We start from the raw sequence: 19,641 nt of genomic DNA, 5'->3' as shown, positions 1-19,641 counted from the left end.
GTAATGAGTGTTCGGTTTCCTTGCCTCTCTGAGAATCTCCATGCATCTCTGAGGGAGCTGAAAATGTCCAAATTCTATGACCTCGGAAGCCAGGCTGCCAGGTTCAGGGTCTGTGGGCATGGATGCAAGTGTTTGGCCACTGTCCTGTGACAACATGTTGTACGGGCAGGGTAGTTTCACTGTAGGAGACAGCGACATCTCCATCAGATGTGCGAACCAGGGTTGGCGGGCCCACATGGGGCCACCAATATCATGGTAACTGGTTCCTGGTGCATCTTGTGCACCATCTTGTTGAGAAGGGGAGTCGGGGGGTGGGGGGGAGCGTAGACAAATTTTCCTGACCCAAGTTATCCAGAGACCGATCCCTTTGGAGCGGTTCTGGGGATATCTGGAGGCGTAATCTTGGAATTGGGTGTTCTCCAGATTTGCGAACAGGTCGATCTCTGGGAAGCCCCATTCTGCGAAAACGTTGGAGACGATGTCTTTGCGTAATCGCCATTCGTACTCTGCGGGTAGAGGGAAGTCTCTGCTGAGTCCTTCTGCCAGAAGATTGAGTTCCCTGGTACATGTTGAGATAACAGGAACATGTGTTTGAGAGCCCACTTCCAGATGTTTGGAGAGTCCTGAGAGCGAGTGCCCCTTTGCTTGTTCAGGTAGTACATGGCTGTGAGGATCAGCACTGTCTTTCCTTGTAGGTCTGTCTGGAAAGCCTTCAGTGCTTTGAAGACCGCCAGGGACGCCACACTTGGGAGTCCACACTCTGTGTGCAGTCTGATGGGATAGGTGAGCCCCCCATCCTGTGAGGGATGCGTCTGTGATTAGAGTGGCGTCCACTGCGGGGGTGGTGAAGGATTTTCCCCCCAAGACAAGGTTTTCCCTCGACCACCACCGCAGCGAGAGAACCAAGGCTTGCGAGACAACCACTAGATCGTCCCATTGTCCGCTGGCCTGACACCACTGGCTGTTGAGACACTCTTGCATAGGGCGCATGCGCAGGCGCGCGTGAGGAACCAAGTAAACACATGATGCCATAATTCCTAGCAGCCGCATGGCTTTCCGTACCGTCACCTCTCGACCGGCTACATATTGAGGGATCTGAAACTGCATGTTTTGGACCCTTTCGGAAGGGAAGACGAGGCCGTCCTTTGTTCAAATTAGAGCCCCTAGGAATTGCTCGACTTGGCTGGGGTCTAGGCTGGCCTTCTTCTAGATGATGGAGAAGCCCAGGTGGAACAAAAGGTCTACAGTCTTTTGGGTATTTGAGAAACATGTTTCGTAAGAATCCCCTGTTATGAGCCAGTCGTCGAGGTAAGGATAGACCGGAATGGACGACCTGCGCAGGTGTGCCGCTACCACTGCCAGTACCTTCGTGAATACCCTTGGCGCTGAGGATATGCCGAAGGGTAGCACTTTGAACTGACCATGTTTTCCTTCTATCATGAACCTGAGGTATTTCCTGTGCGCCGGCAACATTGAAATATGAAAGTATGCATCTTTCATGTCCAGTGTTGCCAGGTAATCCCCCTGTGAGAGCAGGTGGACTACCTCCTGCAAAGTCACCATACAAAACTTTTGAGGTTTCACAAATTTGTTCAGTGGGTGCAGATCTAATACAGGGAGCATGGCTCCTTTTTCCAGCAGCAGTTCGACTTCCTGAAGAAGGATGGAGAGGTGTTCTTGAGATCGACATCTTCCCCTTGGGGGTCTGAATGTTGGGGACCGACTGAATTCGGTGCAGTAACCGTGGGCTATTGTTGATAGTACCCAACGGTCTGTGGTAATTCACTCCCATGCTTGCAGAAATTATGTTAACCGGCCCCCGACCGGAGACGCATGGGAGGGGACCCGAACTTTCAGATCATTTGGTGGTTGTAGCCGAGGAGCCTCTGGGAGTGGGGCCCAAACCCCTTCCCTTGCCACGACGTTGTCTTCTTTGAGCATACTGTCCACTGGTTCCCTGAGGGGAGGACCAGTTGCTGGCTGATGTGTATTGTTGTTGATTTTGTCGTTGGCCATGAAAAAAAGCACCTGTTGCCATAACCTCGCTTATTAGGAGGTCTCGTGATTTGGTTCACAGTTTTTAATGTTCGTGTTCCTTCTTTGCTGTTTCCAGTGCGTCATCAACCGCCGTACCAAACAAGTTTGAGACTTCAAGGGGTTTGTTGATGTGGGACGCCTGTGTTTCTGGCTTGAAACCCGAGTTTCTGAGCCAGGCATGTCGTTTAAGAAGTACGCCCTGGATTAGGGAACAGCCAGTCGTTTCTGCACCATCTAAGGTGTTTTTGATGATGCTCTGGTTTACCAGAGTACCTTCTGTCACAGTGGCTAATAAGCGGGTTCGGGGACTCTCCCCATTGGGCATCGGCGTAGCTAGCCAACAGAGTTGTATTGTTGGCAATACGCGTGGCAAAAGCTGCCGAGGATGTAATCCTCTTCCCTAAGGCATAAAGCTTCTTCCCCTCTTTGTCTGGAGGTGCTTCGTTAGTACATAGCGGAACCCCCGGCCTTTTCCTTGTGGTGGTTACTACCAGGGAATCTGGTATGGAATGACCCCTAATATACAAGGGATCAGAGGGTGAGGGGCTAAAAAGCTTCTCGAACCTTGAATTAACATCTCTAACTAATGCAGGTGTAGAAAGAGAGGGAACGAGGCGTCTCTTGATGGAGGCGAGGAGAGGTATGGCTTGGCTTGCAGGTGGCTTTTCCTTGATTATTTTTTCAACAAAGTCCACTTCTGGGGTAGTCTCCCCACCGTATCAATTTGAAAATATTCTGCTGCCTTGCGTAACATTGCATTAAATGTGGGTTGATCGTCCACAGGCGAAGGATCTCTGACCAGTGTGGTCTGAGGAGAGGGCAAAACTAAAACATCAGCGTCTGTTAACGCCCCTGGAGACTGCCAGGGCTGTGGTTCACAAATGTCTGGGTCTTCCTCAAAGTCCCCTACAGGGTCTTGTAAATCCTCGGTATTTAGGAATTCTTCCTCTTCCTGAAAATGTGGATCCTCTTCAGTGAGGTCATATGTATCTATTTCTTCCTCAAGTGGGTCAAAAAGTCTTGGGAATCTAGCTCTAGGGTCTTCAGGGAGTACCTCCCTTGGCCTTTTAGGTGAAATGTGTTCAGAAGTGGACACAAACCTATCTAGCCTGTCCATACATGATTCAAATCTTTCCCTAGACCACTAGGATAACCCTGAACGGTCTAGTGGCGGAAAGGATTGTTCCTCCGTCTCTAGACGTTGAGATCTCTCCCATAGCGTGGAGGATATACCCCCGTCGCCCTCTGAGAAACCTTCTCTTGGGCCCGACGATGGGGACGGATCTCTGGGTTTTCCCTTCAACATGGGGGGGGGGGGGAGTTCCGGCCCCTCTGTAGATTCGGCGTCTCCCTGACTTTGAGTAGGCTTCGGTGACTCCTTCACCACCCGTTTCTGCGAGTCTTTGGAGACTATTCTAGCTATGCTTTCGACGACTAGCTTCTCTATTGAGGGCTGGTCGTGAATAGTTTTTAGGGGTGCCGGAACCTTACCGTCGATGGACGCCCTCTTCCGAGGCGTTTCGATGGACGTTTTGGTGGTAGCGCCCTTAGTTGAAGACGGCCCAGTCGCTAGACGCGCATGCGGCTGCGGGGAGGCCTGCTGGGGGGGGAGAAAGGATAAGGCATCCTAAAAGAAGCAGAAATGTCCACACCAACCCCCACTCTCCCTACTGTGTAGGCCGGCGAGGCCAGGCCATGTGTTCGGCAGCGCCGATAGGATCACCTTTGTCGAAACCACTGGCGTCGAAGATCTTGACTCGGCTGGGAAGTTGAATGGCCGTCGAAAGAGGGCTGGAGGTGGTATAAGTTGATAATAATAACTGACAAATCATCCAAGGGTCAAATAAATGGGAGATGGCAATTTCTCTTACGAGCTCCGCATAAGGCGACCAAATTCTGGGCGGAAAAAAACAATCTGAGGGACCTCAATGCGCGAGGGATTTTGGGTACACTACACGTCACTATAGGGATACTATTACAGACACGCCTATGTCGATGTCCCCTTTTCGACTTTCGAAAAACAAGATGCAATACTCTGCAGTGACCACTGGATGTCGGACTATGCACAGCATGTGATTCTAAGCAGATTAACAAACATAAGAAATATATATATATTTTGTACAAGTCATGGAGATTCAGGGCACAGAGCCAATCTCGCTTCACCAATATAGTATTAAATGTGCCGGGGTGACCATCTTGAACCTCTCCTTGGGCAGAAGCTTGTTGAAGTCTGCAAAATCCAGGACTATTCTCCACCCTGCCATCGCCTTCTTGAGCAATGTGAAGAAGCAAGGGAATGAACCCTCTCTACCATGTCTTGTTTCACAATTTTCTCCAGGTGCTTCAATGAATATTGTTGTGTAGTGGGGGACTTGGAGGGGGAGAGCAACTAGGAATCCTGTATCCACTGGGCCCTATGGAAATTGTCAGAGGGTCCAATGTTGTTTGTCCTGAAGATGTTAAGTGGAGAGAGATGCTGCACCCAACTAGTGTTAAGTTCAGGTGGACTTTATTCAGCTTTTCTTCCTGAGATAAGGTAGTGTCATTTTCTGTGACTTCCTACAGGTGCAGAAGCAGCCTTACCTAGTTGATCCCCATTTTGGGCTCTAAAACCTCAACTGCATGATCACTTTTCTGCTTAAGAGCTTTTTTGCCGAAGGTTTCGAAACAGTGGACAAGCTCTTTGCCATAAGATTATAGTTTTCTCCTTATTTAACTTTGTCTCTGGATGTAGTGAGAAAGGGGGAGGTCATCAAAGGCGGGGGCCCCCGGCTTACTCTTTAACTTCTGGTAGAAACATAGTACTTTTGAGCAAGACAAGCGTTCTGATGTGTTGCCCCAAGTATATGCCTCTAGGCCCTGTATTCAAGAGCCCCACTGATGAATCAAGCATCTTTTGCGCAATCATTCTTGCTTCTCCAAGGCGAAACAAAAATGTCCTTCCTTGCATTCTCAGCTAAGGTCCACTGCAAAGTTCTCAATCTCCTTCCACAGTTTGCTATTACAAGCAGCCAAAACAGCATCTGCATTAGTATGCCTCAGGTGCAGGGCGCTGTTAGAGTAGACATTGCTGCTCATGAGGCCCAGGCTCTTCCAGTCTTTTTCCTGAAGGGGTTGGTAAAAGTTTTCCCAAGCCCGATAATGTGGACGGTGATTTGTGATGAGTTAGGGAGTGTGACACTATAGTCTATTGGGCTGGTGAGTTGGTGCTGTGACCACATTTTTCCTCTCGTTAGCTGCTGGAAACTTGTTCCCGATTTGGTATTTAAAAGGTGAACATTTATTGTGGTCTCCCAGATCTTTTTTGTCTCCTTAACCACATCGCCAGGAGCAGATTTCCTGTTCCATCTGCTTTTTTGAGGAGCACATCTGAAAAAACAACACTTTATGCAGACAGAGCATCTGTTATTTGAAGCTCGCAAAAATCCATTACATTCACTGAATTCGTTCATAGTAGACCGCCTCTAGTTGTACTCCTGATGGCGCCTTTAAGCTCAGAGCCACAGGAACATACAAAGTTCACTCCCCATAGTTTGGCCTTCCTGTGCTCAGCCATGCTGGTGGTAGTCAAATGTGCACATTCAGTTTGACCTTCAGGGTGTTGCACTTATGCGAGCAAGACCTAGTGAGACTACGATGGGTCCCTGGCAGCTCTGCAAGGGGAACTTTCTGTGGGTAGTGCACTCTGGATGGCTGGGTGAATGCCCACAAATGAAGCACTTCAGGAAGGACATAACTCAGTAACCATTAGCCTCAAGTGAGGCCTTGGTGCTTGCAATGTACCAATGGACTGACAACCCTTATTGGGGAGAAGTCCCCTGCCCCTGTGCACGAAACGCAAAGTATAACTGGCAGGCACTTCCCAGTCAAGGTGGTAAATGCACTTCCTGGCCAGATGGCTTGTAGAGGCACATGAGCGGGATACTGGTATAGTCCCATGAATGACATCTGGTCTTGAGCAGATGTGTTCCCCTTGAGTGGAAGTTTCCCTGGCCAGGGTGCCTGGGTAAAAAAAAGTTGCACTCATCTTTTACGAAGTCATGAATAAAGGGAGTTGGAGCCGTCTGGAACGGTTTTTGCCAAAGCACACCCTGTATAAGAGAATTGCAGGCATTAGAAAGGTGCCAGGATTGCTCAGAGCATAAGCAAACTAAATACAAGTATTATAAGTCGGTACAGGAAAAACTGAGCCACTAGAACCACTAGAAGCCACTGGGCATAGCTCGGAGGATATCAAAAAGGTAAATTTAGGGGCCAAGAGCCCAGCCACTAAGTACAGGCCCAATCGCATTGGGGCGGAGAAAGAAGGATGCGCATGGGACGACCAGAGCTAATGCGCGTGGCACAATCCAAGGAAAGATCTACGATTTAAATTAACTGCTACTAAGCAACAGGCTCTGGTTTCGTCCCCATTCCCTTGGGATGTCCCATAAGGATTGAGGAAGGGGAATGGGATGTACCAGTACAGTTCTCCTCAATATCACTTACGTTCCCCTCAGAGGCGCCACCAAGGGGTAGCCAGGGGGGGCCGTGGCCACCCTTATAAAAATGCTGGCCCCCCCACCAAAAAAACGAAAAAAAAAAGCTTTTTTTTTCCTCGCACTGAACTGTGCATGGACAATAATAACATGCCCAGTTCAGTGCGAAAACAAAATGTATTTTTTTTTTGTTGCAGCCCAGCGAGGACTCGGACTGGGGTCAGAGAGCCACGATAGTGGAGCTGCCCCCCACTGATTGCATATGCTCAGTGGAGTTGACCCGGAAATAATGTCAGCCTAAGCGCGTCATTTCTGCTTTTGCTCGCGCTTCCAGGCTGTGCTGTGTTCACTACCAGGCACTGTAGGAGACCTGGACTGCAGAGCTGGGGGATTGAGTGATTCCCAGGCAAGCACCTCAGAGCTGAGGTATTTAGCACCAGGCATGGGCTTGGGAGGGCTAAAGCCCCCCCGCCCGACACTTTAATGCTGTTCTTCTAATGTGCAAACAAAAAGACGGCACAGAGACGAAGCAGCCAATGGCATTCTAGATTGTGTGGCTGCACCGGCTTATGCAAGCAGTCTTTATTTCAACTGTTACGTGTTGTTGATACCAAAACATTGCTTTACAGTAACTGATGTTGCATTTAGAGATAGTTTGCAGACGGTGTGCAAGAGTCCATGCGTTCTCACCGAAGGGCCCCTAGTAGGATAATGCATTGTTGTTTTGTTCAGGTGTTGCTTCTTTACAGATGAATCTATCTTCACTGTGGGTGGAAGCGGATTTCTTCTTTATGCAAACAGTCAACCAAGCCCTCAAACGGCATTGTCGCTGCACGGCTTTTAGCTCCATTGACTGCCTGATTGCCGAGTGTGTTCGATGCCACATAACTGCAGGTCTCTGTAGAGCTACTCGCCCTGTGGAATCTTGACAAACTGGTGTGCAGGTGCTTGGCAGTCTCTACGTTTCCTGACTTTGCTTCAGATCAGAGGGGAGGCTAATTGAATCCACCGCCGGCTTTGTTGGGGGTCCATGCTGGCTACATGGTTGGATCGGTTGCAAGAAGCAGCCAGAAGAAACATTCTCACTCCATCATTCATAGTTTAAAGTGGGGCATCGGCTACGATTTATTTACAACTCTTGCTGTACTTATAGCCCCCTCTCAACCTAAAGCGTCCCTGTATTTTGAAACCTGCTCCGTTTCCTTTTAAAACGAACAGGGCAGTCCTTTTTTCTCTTCATACATTGCATGTAAAGTCCAGCTCGCGATTTCCCATTCATTAACGTTGTGCTTGGCAAAGGTACTATAATGCACGTTATTGAGATGGCCAACAACCTCACTCCTTCTCAGGACGCCTCTTGTTTTCTTTCTGTACCTACTTGTAAAACAATTTGGAGCTCTTGACAAGTACAATTAATAGGCAACATCGCCCAGTTTAAAGTGCACTGGCCGACACTGAGGTGAAGCCGGCTACACTGGCTGTCGGCCTGTTATGACGGTTGCCGGAAGGTGTTCACAATGGCCACTGACAACAGACTTCTGCAGGCCCAACCATTTGTCCATGCTGCAAGCCAATCCGATGATCAACCTGTGTTCCAGCCACTTCAAGCAATGCATTTCTACGTGTGTTCAAGAATAGGCCACTAACCAAAAACCGTTGCCTGATCACTCTACTTCAGCTGGCCCGTGGCTTGTGTTGGCACTGAAATGAAACAGCTATTCAGTTGTTGCAGTTAAGTGTGGGTCCATGTTTGGTGTTTTATCAGGGCAGTTTGCTATCCCAGGGAGCAAGGTTTCTGCAGTCATACTGTGAGTTTTCCCCCAAAGCTCTCTTTTCTTGGCACTGATCAGGAGCAGCATTGCAAAACACCAAAGCCTAATGGAGTTTGCACTAAACCTTACTTAGCTGTTGCTAACATGTTTTACTGAGAATGCATTAAACAATTAAGCTGACAGATGGCGTCTTTACTCAAACATGCCAATCGAAAACATACCCATTAGTAAAATTGATGTTGGCATCTGTCAGCTGTGCCACATCGTTCCAATGTTCTCAAAATGACATTTCATTGTCACCTTGAATGTATGCTTATGGAGAGGGTGTGTTCTGTGTTTATTATCTTGCAGGGGTATGAGGCCGACACCGGTCAGTTCTCCAGAGCATGCACCCATAGCTAGTTGGAGGACCCATCGTGTGTTCTTTAAAATTAGGGCTGTTAGTTGATTTGGACTCTTTACCACGTCTCTAGAAGTATTGTGTGTCAATTGTGCAAGAGTTTGTTTCATGTGTGTACGACTCTGCTTGCGGATCAGCAGCACTTGCTCACATACTTGGAGTGAATGCTAGCTCTTGATCTTTCACACAGGTTAAGGTTTACGGAATCTTTACATTGGCATTAAACACATTTCTGGTTGTTGCATTAGATTTTGCCAAGTTTGTCGAGGGAGTGCTATTGCTTGCTGCCAATGCCTTTTTTTTTACATAGTTCTGGCCCATTTAGACGAGGACGTTTATGCTGCCGATCTACAGAGTGGCCTGGTGGCGGGCACGTGGAGGAATTTGTTCTCCAGGCAGGAACTCTGCCTTCAGAGATATCTTGCAGTCCTTGCATTCTCACAATGCTAATACATTCCTTGGACGAAACAGAGAGGATACACATTTTAGCATGGCTTTTTTTGCAAATCTTGTGTGCTTTTCTTTGTGTTTTTATTTTTGTGCTCTTTTTTGAGATTTCTTCCACACAGGTCTGCTTGGCGACTTCCTGTGGCTGTGAGCATTTTTGCTTTAATTAGCCCAACATCGAAAACCCTCAGAATAACTATCCTTATGAGCACACACTTTGCATAAGTCATTACCAGTTAATTACAGAAACAAGCAATTTAGAAATTAATCAGGATTGAAGAAATATTAACACGAACGCCTTAAAACGAGCCCATACAAAACAAGGATGAGAAGCGTCCAAATAAACCACAAAGTTTCACATGGTAGAATAATTTGAAAGCCTGACTGCTCATTAGCACACACAGATCGTTATTGACCTTAGTTCAGCCAATCAGAATGTGAGTGCAGTCAATAACTACTAGTATTGACTGTATTCTAAACATTCTGTCTTCAAAAGCATAGAGGGAAACAACAATGCAATTCATATGCACTATTTCTTTCAACAGGACACTTCCTCTCATGGAGAGGACCTTTTTTCTTCTTTTCTGCAACATGCTATTTAAAGAGAGAGCTAGCACAAACATGGGAAAACACTTTCACTTTTACACAACACCTAATGTATGCCCATGTTAAATCTATTACAGTTCAAGCAACTGTGCAATTAAAGTGCTTAACTTGTGAAGACAATCTTGTTATTCAAGCATTATAAAATAATTGAATTTACTAACTTAGTTTGTTTACTTTATTCACTTAAAGTAAAAATGTGTACTTCACCCGCAAAACTCTAAAAATGTAATCTGTTACTATCGTTATGTACTAATAGTCTTATAGATATTGGGAGGCGTCTTTATCGCTTTGGATGATGACCATTCTGGGGAATCAGTTGGGACTCATGACCCTTGGTTTCTCCTTGGGCTATGCCTGGTGACCAGTATTTGTCCAGCCACAATGGCCCCTCCCGCAGTTTAGAAGTCTATACTAGTTTACCCACATCTTTGGTATAGGTCTTACGAACATGTAATTGGCTAGCGCTCCCAGGCTACTCTTGGTGTAATCCATGTGGCAAAATATACAAATAATATGTAATCTAATCTATTAAAGGGTATGGAACCATTAAATGGTATTGTATACATGCACATTAGAGTTTAATCACACAGGAATGTTTTGATCCTTTCAGTAAAAGCCGATTTTAAAAAAAATAATGAATGCGACCCATTACTTGAAACTCTGCAAGCGTTGCTGCTTTTCAGAGTAGTTTGGCAATTTGAGTGCATATATGCCCAGAAGGTTATTCACCTGTGTTATGATTCTCTAATAGAACACCCTTTGATAGTTCAATTTCCACACCATGTGTTGTCACTAACAATTTAGGAATTGATGTGTGAAATCTGAATAAAAGAAGTCCAACAAAAGGTGTACTTGCCATGTTCTGTAGTGCCAACATTATAGAATATCACCTATGACCCCCTCTGTGTTTGGATTTCCATCTCTAATCACACCATCCAGCAGCGGATTGGTTATCCTTGCTCTCAAGAGTAAAATGTTCTTTTTAAACCTGCTTCCGATTGGTTGTGTTTTGTCAGTCAAAATGTAGGATGAAGCAGCCTCCCAGATATGATGCTCAAAGTGCTGAAGTATTGAGTTCCATTTTTAAAGGTCACGTTTTCCTTTCGAATGTTGAACTCACATTGCATTTTATGGCTCATGTTAGGAATGGTGCTATAGTGTGTGGATGCCTGCTTAGTAATGTTCCTAGCTTGCCAGCACCATGAGTTTAACACTCACAATGCTGACTCATTTTGACTGGTTTTCAGCTTCGCCTGTGTAATGCAATTCTGTCTCTTCTCAGTAGCTCACCCTATGATTTGATTGCTCTGACCGTTGTGCATTTTGAGTGTGGTGAGACATTTGGGGACGTTTTCAGAAAGGATCATGGTCCACTCTATCCAGTAGCATGTTTCAAGTAAGGACTCCTAGCTATTGGCTAAGGAAGCGCTCTGGTCCCCTTCCTGCTCAGGTCGCTCGTAGTCCCCTGCTTATCCCATTCTTTCCAGGTCGCAGCGAGAGGCACCACCAAGGGGTGGCCAAGGCCAGCGCTGGCCGGCCCGCCTCTTAGGTGTTTATTTTGGTGTGCCACCCCAAGATTTCCAGTGACCTCATCAGGCCACCCCTACAAAAAATGTCTGCGGGCGCCACTGGTTCCCCTTCAATTAGGGAGTGAAAAACAGTCCAGACATAGAACATACAATGCAATCTACATGCAGAAAAAAAGACACAAATTACAAAAGATTTTGCTGAAAAGGATGGACAATCACTTGTTCTTCTCCTTACCACTTCCTGCACTAGACTGATTAATTCCATAAGTCGGCGTCGAAGTTTTGCCACCTCTTCATTAACCTTTGTAACATGCTGTTCATAGATCTCAGCTAACGGTTTAAAAGTATGTCCACCATGCTAAAATAAAGAAATTACACAAATTAAAATGCTACTTTGTTAACTTGCAAACATTATAGATGTAATCTGCACCACATCCCACTCTTAAGATGTACAGCGTCAATAGCGACCACTTAATACCAATGCAAGATCTGCTTTCCTGTGTATTGCAAATCTAGAACTACAAATAAAAAAGGAAGAAAACGCAAATCATCATAGGATTAGTTGATCACACAACTTGAGAACTGTGCATCAGAAAAAGTCATTGCAGAAAATAATGAAGGCTTATATGAACATTTGACAATTACCAACATAAAAAGCAATGCATTTTGTATGACAGGATTAGAAAAATGTTAATAATTTTTGTATCTACTTAGTTGCAGTCTGTTTTAATGTTACGTAAGCCTGTAAACTGCTGGGGTGACTATAAAAACGTAGTTGCTCCATTGCAGATTCGAATTTTGACTGCATGAAATTAAGAGTATAAACAAATCTTGGCAAAATTACATCAGTTTGAGCCCAGTGAACTAAATATGTGCTTCCTTCTCAAAATTACAATATCTAGATGCACATTTTGAGAGAGAAAATTATAAGTTACTCAATGTAGTGACCAACTTACTCTCAGTCCTTAGTCCCCTTTCCTCCATACTGCATGGGCGTCCCTTCCAAGGGACGGGAGATGGAACCTTTTTCACCAGAAAAACCTTCTTCCCCTTAGAATTTAGAGGTGCTTGGGGGTGCGGCCCTGGGACCATGCGCTGCCCAGACTCCACGCTCTGGCGCCACACCTCAGTCCCCTTTGACACGTCGACAATAGATTTAACATTGCCTAATGACACCAGTATTATTAGGGGGGAGGATGGTGGAACGTATGGATGAAAGGGGACTATTACGTTAGTCACAATGGTGAGTAACTTATTACTCTTACATCCTGTCCCCTTTTCTCCATACTGCATGGGCGATTACAACTGAATGTAGCCCGAGGGTGGAGAGGAGACTTTCCTTAAGCAAATAGGTTCCTGAGAACCGCCTGTCTGAAAGCGGCATCAAATCTAGAGCTGGCATCCAAACAGTAATGCTTGCAGAAAGCAGGGGGAGTGGGAGGGGACCAAGTGGCCGCCCTGCTTATGACTATCCAAGGGACATGGCGCTGAAACGCGATGGCCGCTGCCTTGACCTCGACTGCATGGGCGTGCATGATCGCTGGAAGCGGCTAGTGTTGGCCCTCGTATGCTTCTTTGATGGCCGAGACCATCCAGCAGGATATGGAGGCCTTGGAGGCCTGCTGGCCTGGTCTTGCACCTCCGAAGGTGACAAAAGGGCGTCTCATTTGCATAAGCGCTTGGTCCTGTCAAGGTAGAATTTCAGGGCACGCCTGACATCCCGGTAGTGCAGAACTCTCTGTGCCTCGTCCTTAGGATCGGCAAAACACGTAGGAAGGACTAGTTCCTCATTCAAATGGAAAGCAGACGGCACCTTAGACAGAAATGCTGGATGTGTCCATAGGACTACCTTGTCCCTGTGAAAGGTAGTATATGGTTCTAAGGCGACCAGCGCCTGGATTTTGCTGACTCTGCGAGTCGAGTTGAGGCCGACTAGCAAGGTCGTCTTAATGATGACCAGTCTGATGTCCGCGGCAGCCATTGGCTCAAATGGTTTGTGCATCAGGGCGCTCAAGACTATGTTCAGGTGCCACACGGGGTGTGGCTGGTCTCTTGATGGGCGGGTAGAGCCTTGCAAGCCCTGTCAAATGTTTCTTTACAAATTGGATTGGATGAGGAGAAGACCCCCCTCCTCCAAGTTCCTGTAAACCCCGATGGCTGCGAGGTAAGTGCAGCAGGTGTCCACCTGCACGCCAGAGTGGGCGAGGTGCGCTGAGAAGGAAAGCACGTCGTCCAGAGTACATGCCAGGGGGTCAATATCCTTGGAGTCTGCCCAGTGGCAGAACCTGGTCCATTTACTTTTATACTGGGTCCTGGTAGCCTTGCTCCTTGCGTCCTGTATGATTTGTAGATTATCCTGGGAGAGGCTGAGGCGCCTTAGCGTTACCTGCTCAGGCACTGTTCGGGAGAATTCTCTGTTTAGGCTGAATTTCTTAACCTAGTGAGTCCCCCAGCAGCTTTGCTGGATTTTTGGGGTTTATTTTTTTCTCCTGCCAAGAGTGAGACTCTTTTACCCTCACTCTTGGACATGATTTGAGTGTGTTTCTTTGAATCTAGATGTGTTTAATGGGCTCTTTTACTCCATAGGGCTTCATGTGTTTTTGTGATGTGTGTTACACGGCACCCTCAGTGCAGTAACACAGGGTTGTTATAGTGACCCCCCTGTATAGACTCCATACCCTGGGACTGACTACTGTCTCCCAGGGCATGTAAAGTCACCATTGACTTCACTAGTCTTAAATTCTGAACAGAACCGGTACAAACCATCATATTATGGACGTACTGGCTGGGGCAATTCAATTGCCCCGGGGTCTGTTAGTCGAGGGGGCACGTCTCCGTCCCCCCTGATCGAGTTTTGGCTGGTGGCAGTGGATACTACTTTTTATACTCAACCGCGAATATTTTCCTATGGGATTTCCCATTGTTTTAGGCTACTATCTTTAATTATTTACGGTAGCCTCGAACATACCGCCGGTTTATTTAATTAATATTAATTCTCTGGTTGGTATTTTTTGCCAAAACTTGATTCTAAAATGGCGTTTGTGTTCTCTTCTGTGACTCCAACCCAATTCGAGCCCTTTGTTCCACTTTTTGGCGGGCTTCTCCACAGAAGCCCCCCAAAGTGGTGCCACTCTGTCTGGGGTACTTAGGAGGGGTGGAGGGGGATTTAGGCACCCTGGTCTGAGTTGCCCAGGCAACTCAAGTCGCACTCCGTCCTGATTGACCCAAGGGGTTGAGCCGGCCGGCTCACCACTTAGCATGTTTGAGTGACAGCTAGGCTGAGTGAATGGGGGTTTTCTGCATAAAAGCAGGGCTTTGGGGACTGGAACTTCAGAAGTCGCCACAGGACCCAAGAATCCGACGAGGGAGAAGCTGAGCCGACCTGCCACGACGCCACCACCGGTGGAGCCCTGCTGGATCGTCTCTCCACTTTTCCCAACGACAGAGGAGATCTCCCGCCGGAGAGTCTTCTTCCTTTGACTGGTGGGGATAACCAGTTTCACCGTCTTTTCGCCTTCCCGACGTACCTCGTGGCCGCCTTGCCTGTGCCAAGCAATCCGGCAACCGGGATACCATGTTTTACCACGACTGCGAAACAAAGGTACCACCTTTAACCGGAAAACTCTGCGGCTGGTTTCTTCCCTGGCAGTGCAACGACCTTCATCTTTCCTCCAAGTCGAGATCTTCTCTTCCCCTGGACGACGACGCGACTTGCACCCACTGCCAGGAACACCTGCCACCGCTGGAGGATCCTTCCCACTTAAGGTACCGTGTCCCTGGCTTCCCTTGCTACCGACTGTACGGGGTAGATTTAGCCCCGGCTTTCGAACCTGGGTTAGCCTGGGACACCTTGGCTAAACTTTACTAAGCCTCTCTAGACTGTTTTTGAACTCTCTGCAAGACTTTCTAAGACTAGTGTAACTGTGTGATCTTGGGCGCATTTGTGCTCTGCTCTCTCTAAGAGTGGGGCCAGCCTTTGGACTTTGGCTCACCAGTGACTTTTGCTCTTCTGCCTTGCTAACAGTGTTCCTGAATCTTAGAGTGGTGTACCTTTCCATATTCTGTCTTTTTCCATCCCTTTCTCACAGACTTATTGGAGTGCCATCTAGTTAAGCGCTCACCTCTGTATGAAAATAAGTGGTGTTTTACTGTGACTTATCCAATAAGAAAAAAGGGGTGTATATATTACAATAGTAACTGTGTTTAGAATATTTTACAAGAGTGCTGGAGTGTTTCAAACAGTGTGTTTTTAAATAAATAATTATATACTTTGATACCAAAGCTCTGGTCAGTGTTTGCTTGTATTATTGTGTCTGAGTACCTATTGTGTATACTTTGCATACTGCCTAACTCTTCTTGAGAGAAGTCTGACTGCTCAGCCACAGCTACCAGGTAAATCTGGGTGGTACAGACTGCTACCAAGTGGGTTTACTGCCAACACCTGTAGTCCTAAATCTTTTGCAGTGTTCCCTAAGGGAACTGCACAGGTTTCTGCCTAACAGGCACCACACTATGAGGGCTAGTTTCTGTGCCGCGGGGTGGATGACCCTGCCCTGCCTGTTGCACCAACATATGTGCTGTACCCATCGGAAGGTGAATTGGTTGCATCTCCGAGAGGCTGAGCAGCTCTGAGAACCATGGCCTGGCCAGCCACCATGGAGCTATTAGAATGATGTTGAGGTGGAGAGACTCCTTGATCTTGCAAATCACTATGAATCAGCGGAGTGTGCTGGAAGGCGTACGCTGTCATGCCGTCCCACTGAATCCGAAATGCATCGCCCAGGGAGCCAGGGCCCTGTCCCTACCAGGAGGCAAACTGAGGGCACTTCTTGTTGTGCCAGGTGGCAAAGAGATCCACCTGGGGAAGACCCCATGTGTTGAAGATCTCCTGAATAACTAGGTTGTTTAGCTGCCACTCATAATTGTCCGCTCCCAACCTGCCGAGCCTGTCCGCCTCCAGGTTGGTTCCCCCGAAACATCTACCGTGAGGTAGATGTTTTCCAGGGCCCACTCACACATGCCGATTGCCAGTCTGCACAGTGGCGGGAATCTGGTGCCTCCCAGCTTGTTGACATAGTACATGCTGGTCGAATTGTCTGTCTGGATGAGCACAACTTTGCCCCTGAGAAGTGCAAGGAATGCTCGGAGCGCCAGCCAGATGGCGTTCAGCGCCAACCAATTGGTGTGGTATTCCTGCTCCTGTCGAGTCCAGGTGCCGTGGATCGAAAAATCGTCCCGGGTGGCTCCCCAGCCCTCGAGCGAAGAGTCTGTGGTGATGGTGACCTGCGGGGTGGGAGGCTGGAAGGGCTTGCCCGTCGGTAGGTTGCAGTCCCTGGACCACCATGTGAGGTCAGGGTGGAGAGATGGAGGAACGCTGATCATCTCGGAATCGGAGCCTCGCTCCTGGTTCCATGAAGCTGCGAAGTGCAGCTGAATCCTCCTCATCCTCAGTCTTGTGTGAGGAACGGCTAATCGGACCGCTGCCAGGAGACCAAGGAGATGCTGGTACCACCAGGCCGAGGTCACTTCTCTGCTGAGGAAGTAAGTGGTGGCCCCTCCTGATGGCCGAGATCTTGTCCTCCAACGGAAACACCCTCTTGGAGCACGTGTCCCAGATGAGGCCCAAGAATGTCAGTCTGCGTGGGCTCCAGCTGCGACTTCTTGAGATTGAGCGAGAAGCCCAGATCATGCAGTGTGTTCATAAGGGCATGGGAAGAGTGGTGAACCACTTCCGGAGATGTAGCCCCGACGAGCCAGTCGTCAAGGTATGGGTAGATGTGAAGGCCCTGCGCTCTGAGGAGGGCAGCCACAGTATTCATGAGTCTGATAAAGACCCTGGGAGCTGAGTTGAGGCCAAAAGGAAGGATCTTGTATTGGAAATGGTAGCCCATGATCCTGAACTGTAGGAAAGAACAATGGGGCTGCCAAATCGGGGCATGTAGGTACGCGTCCCTCAGATCGAGGGAGCACATCCAGTCCCCACTGCACAATGTCTCCGCTATAAACGCTGGCATAACTATCTTGAATTTCTGTAGAGGTAAGGAGAGGTTGAGGGTTGAAAGGTCCAGCACAACTCTCAGGCCCACCTGGTTCTTTTTCTGAATGGCGAAAATCCTGGAGTAAATGCCCAAGCCTCGCTGGGAGGCCGGGACTTCCTCCACGGCCTGGCTCTCTACGAGCGACTGGATCTCCACCAGAAGAGTTGCTGTCCCAACTTGAGGGAGTGGAGGGGAGGAAGGAGGAGGAGAGGCTAGGATGGGTATTCAGTACCCTGTGGATACTACAGAGAGGATCCAGGGGTCTGCAAAATTCTGGCGCCAGAAATGTGCATGGAGAGCAAGCCTGTCCGCCACCCCCCCCCCCCACCCCACCCCCCGGAGACCTGGAGGGGCGTGTCATGCCTTCTTTCCCTCGAAGGCTGTCGCAGACGGGAAAAAGCCATTACTCCCTCCTCCCCTTTTTGTTGCTTGCACTGATTTGGAGTCGGCGAGCGGTCCGACTGCCTGGATCTCCGTTCCTGGAAGTCGCGGAACCCTCTGTATGTACGCCCCTTGTTGGAGCACTGCTGTGACTGGGTGTACGATTTGGGCGCGGTCTTTGTCAAGATGGATAAAGACTTGGCTGCTTGTGAGCGTTTTTTCTTTTTGTCCAGCTCCTCGTCCTTGGTGGAGTGGAAGAGGTCGCCCTCTGCCGAACGGCAGGTCTAATATGCATTCCTGGACATCCGGGTTGAATTTCGTTGTATGGAGCCAGGCTGTCCTTCTCATGTCCGTGGCGATACAGATGGCACGGCCAGAGGTGTCAATATGGGCCAAGGTGGATTCCATGATGTCCTGCCTTGAAACATGATTGGCTCTGCGCAGGGAGTTCCGGGAGGAAGTCCGCAATTTCCCGCCATAACCTTTGGTTAGCGGCAGCCAGCATGGCATCAGCGTTGGCCTGATGAAGATGCACGGACTCGTTGGAATACAGCTTCTTCCTGTATGCCTCCAAGTTCTTCTCCTCCTTGCCTAGCAGCGTTGCCGAGGAAGACACCGAGGACGCCTGAGGCTTGGAGTATAGTGATGCCGCAGCGATCACTGAGGAGTGCGGCTGAGGGTGGGCCGATAGCAAGAGTGTATCCCCCTCCATCTGCCTGTACTTCGCGTCCAGGCGTCGATTGACCGGCTGGACAGAGTGGGGTTTGAGCCAACCCTTTTTGGCCAGGGAGATTACATCGGTCTGCAGTGGAATTCCTGTTTTGGCAGAGGGGCATCTCGTGAAGACCTCAGCAAGCACCCCCTCTGTCGGTTGTTTGACCTCGGGTTGAGGTAGGCCCAGATACTTCGCCAGCCCAGCAAGATGTTAGTGGAAGGCCTTGGCTGACGAGGGCGTGTCAGAGTCCTCCTCATCCGTGTCCTGTGGGTCAGGAGGATCCTGCCTAGGTGGGGGAGTAGCAGGAGCTGGAGGCAGGGGAACAGGGACCAGAGCCGGAGGCTGTGGAGGAGGCTGGTACGGAACCGCCTGAGGAATCGGTAGGGGGGGGGGGAGGAGCCTGTGGTGCCAGAGGCATTGGAGGGAGCACGTCTCCGATGGCATCCCCGAGATAACCCCCACCCAAGGGGACTTCATGAGCCCGAGGACCCTCTCAAATAACCAGTCTACACTGGCCAGAGGCGTGCTAGGGGATAATGACAGGGTAGCGGGAGGCTGCTGGAGCAGCTGCATACCCTGCCCGTATGGATTCCCTGTGCAACTGAAGGATAGGCTGTAGGCCACCTACCTGGTTGAGGCCAGTCCCACCTTGACACTCGTTCCTCGCCGAACTCCTGGAATGGCATCAGATGGGTGCCGAGGTCTGGAACGGCAGCCATTTTGTCGAGCTGCCTGCCACCTGCCTGCGTCGTGTTGCTCGGGTCGCTGGGCCCAGTCTCCTCCAAGACTCTTGAGTGTGGATCGCAAGACCTACCCTGCTGCTCGGGCCTAGACCCGGTAGGTGTGACACCCTCAGCCTGGGGGCCGGTAGAGCCGTGTTTAGGCGCCCCGTCGGTTGTATTGCCGGTACTAGGGTGTGGCCCCTCGGACATAGTGCCGGTAAAAGGGCAGAGCCCCTCGGGTGAAGACCCGGTAAAAGAACCTTCTGGTCCCTCAACACTGTCACCGGGAAGATCCAGGGATTCCTCGGCCTGTGGGCCGGTGGCTGGAGCAGCCTCGGAGCACGTACGGGTACAAGGACCTGAGAGGTCCCTCCCGCACGGGCGTGTCCTTGGGAAGGAGTCTCCGTTGCGGGGTGCGGTGGAAAATAGACACCCTACCTTGGGCCTGGATCGATGTTTCACAAAGTTCTTGAGGTCCTCTGGAGGCGACTTCTGGAACAGCTCCCTCCCCTGGCA

The 19,641-nt window shown here is 49.0% G+C and overlaps 1 protein-coding gene across 5 annotated transcripts in view; it reads right to left on the bottom strand.

Moving 5' to 3' along the window:
• Positions 1–19,641, bottom strand: part of TRIM37 (tripartite motif containing 37) — a 1,981,866-nt gene that overhangs the window by 1,393,964 nt on the left and 568,261 nt on the right. For all 5 annotated transcript variants that reach the window (XM_069615157.1, XM_069615154.1, XM_069615156.1 and 2 more), the window contains one exon: positions 11,505–11,627. In XM_069615157.1, coding sequence (XP_069471258.1) covers positions 11,505–11,627 — 123 coding nt within the window. The remainder of the gene's footprint in view (positions 1–11,504; positions 11,628–19,641) is intronic.

This window comes from Ambystoma mexicanum, chromosome 9, assembly GCF_040938575.1.
Source record: "Ambystoma mexicanum isolate Mex_15411 chromosome 9, UKY_AmexF1_1, whole genome shotgun sequence".
In the NCBI taxonomy this organism is placed as follows: Eukaryota; Metazoa; Chordata; class Amphibia; order Caudata; family Ambystomatidae; genus Ambystoma; species Ambystoma mexicanum.
Note: the sequence above shows the minus strand (reverse complement) of the source record. Positions and strands in the feature narration are given on the sequence as shown.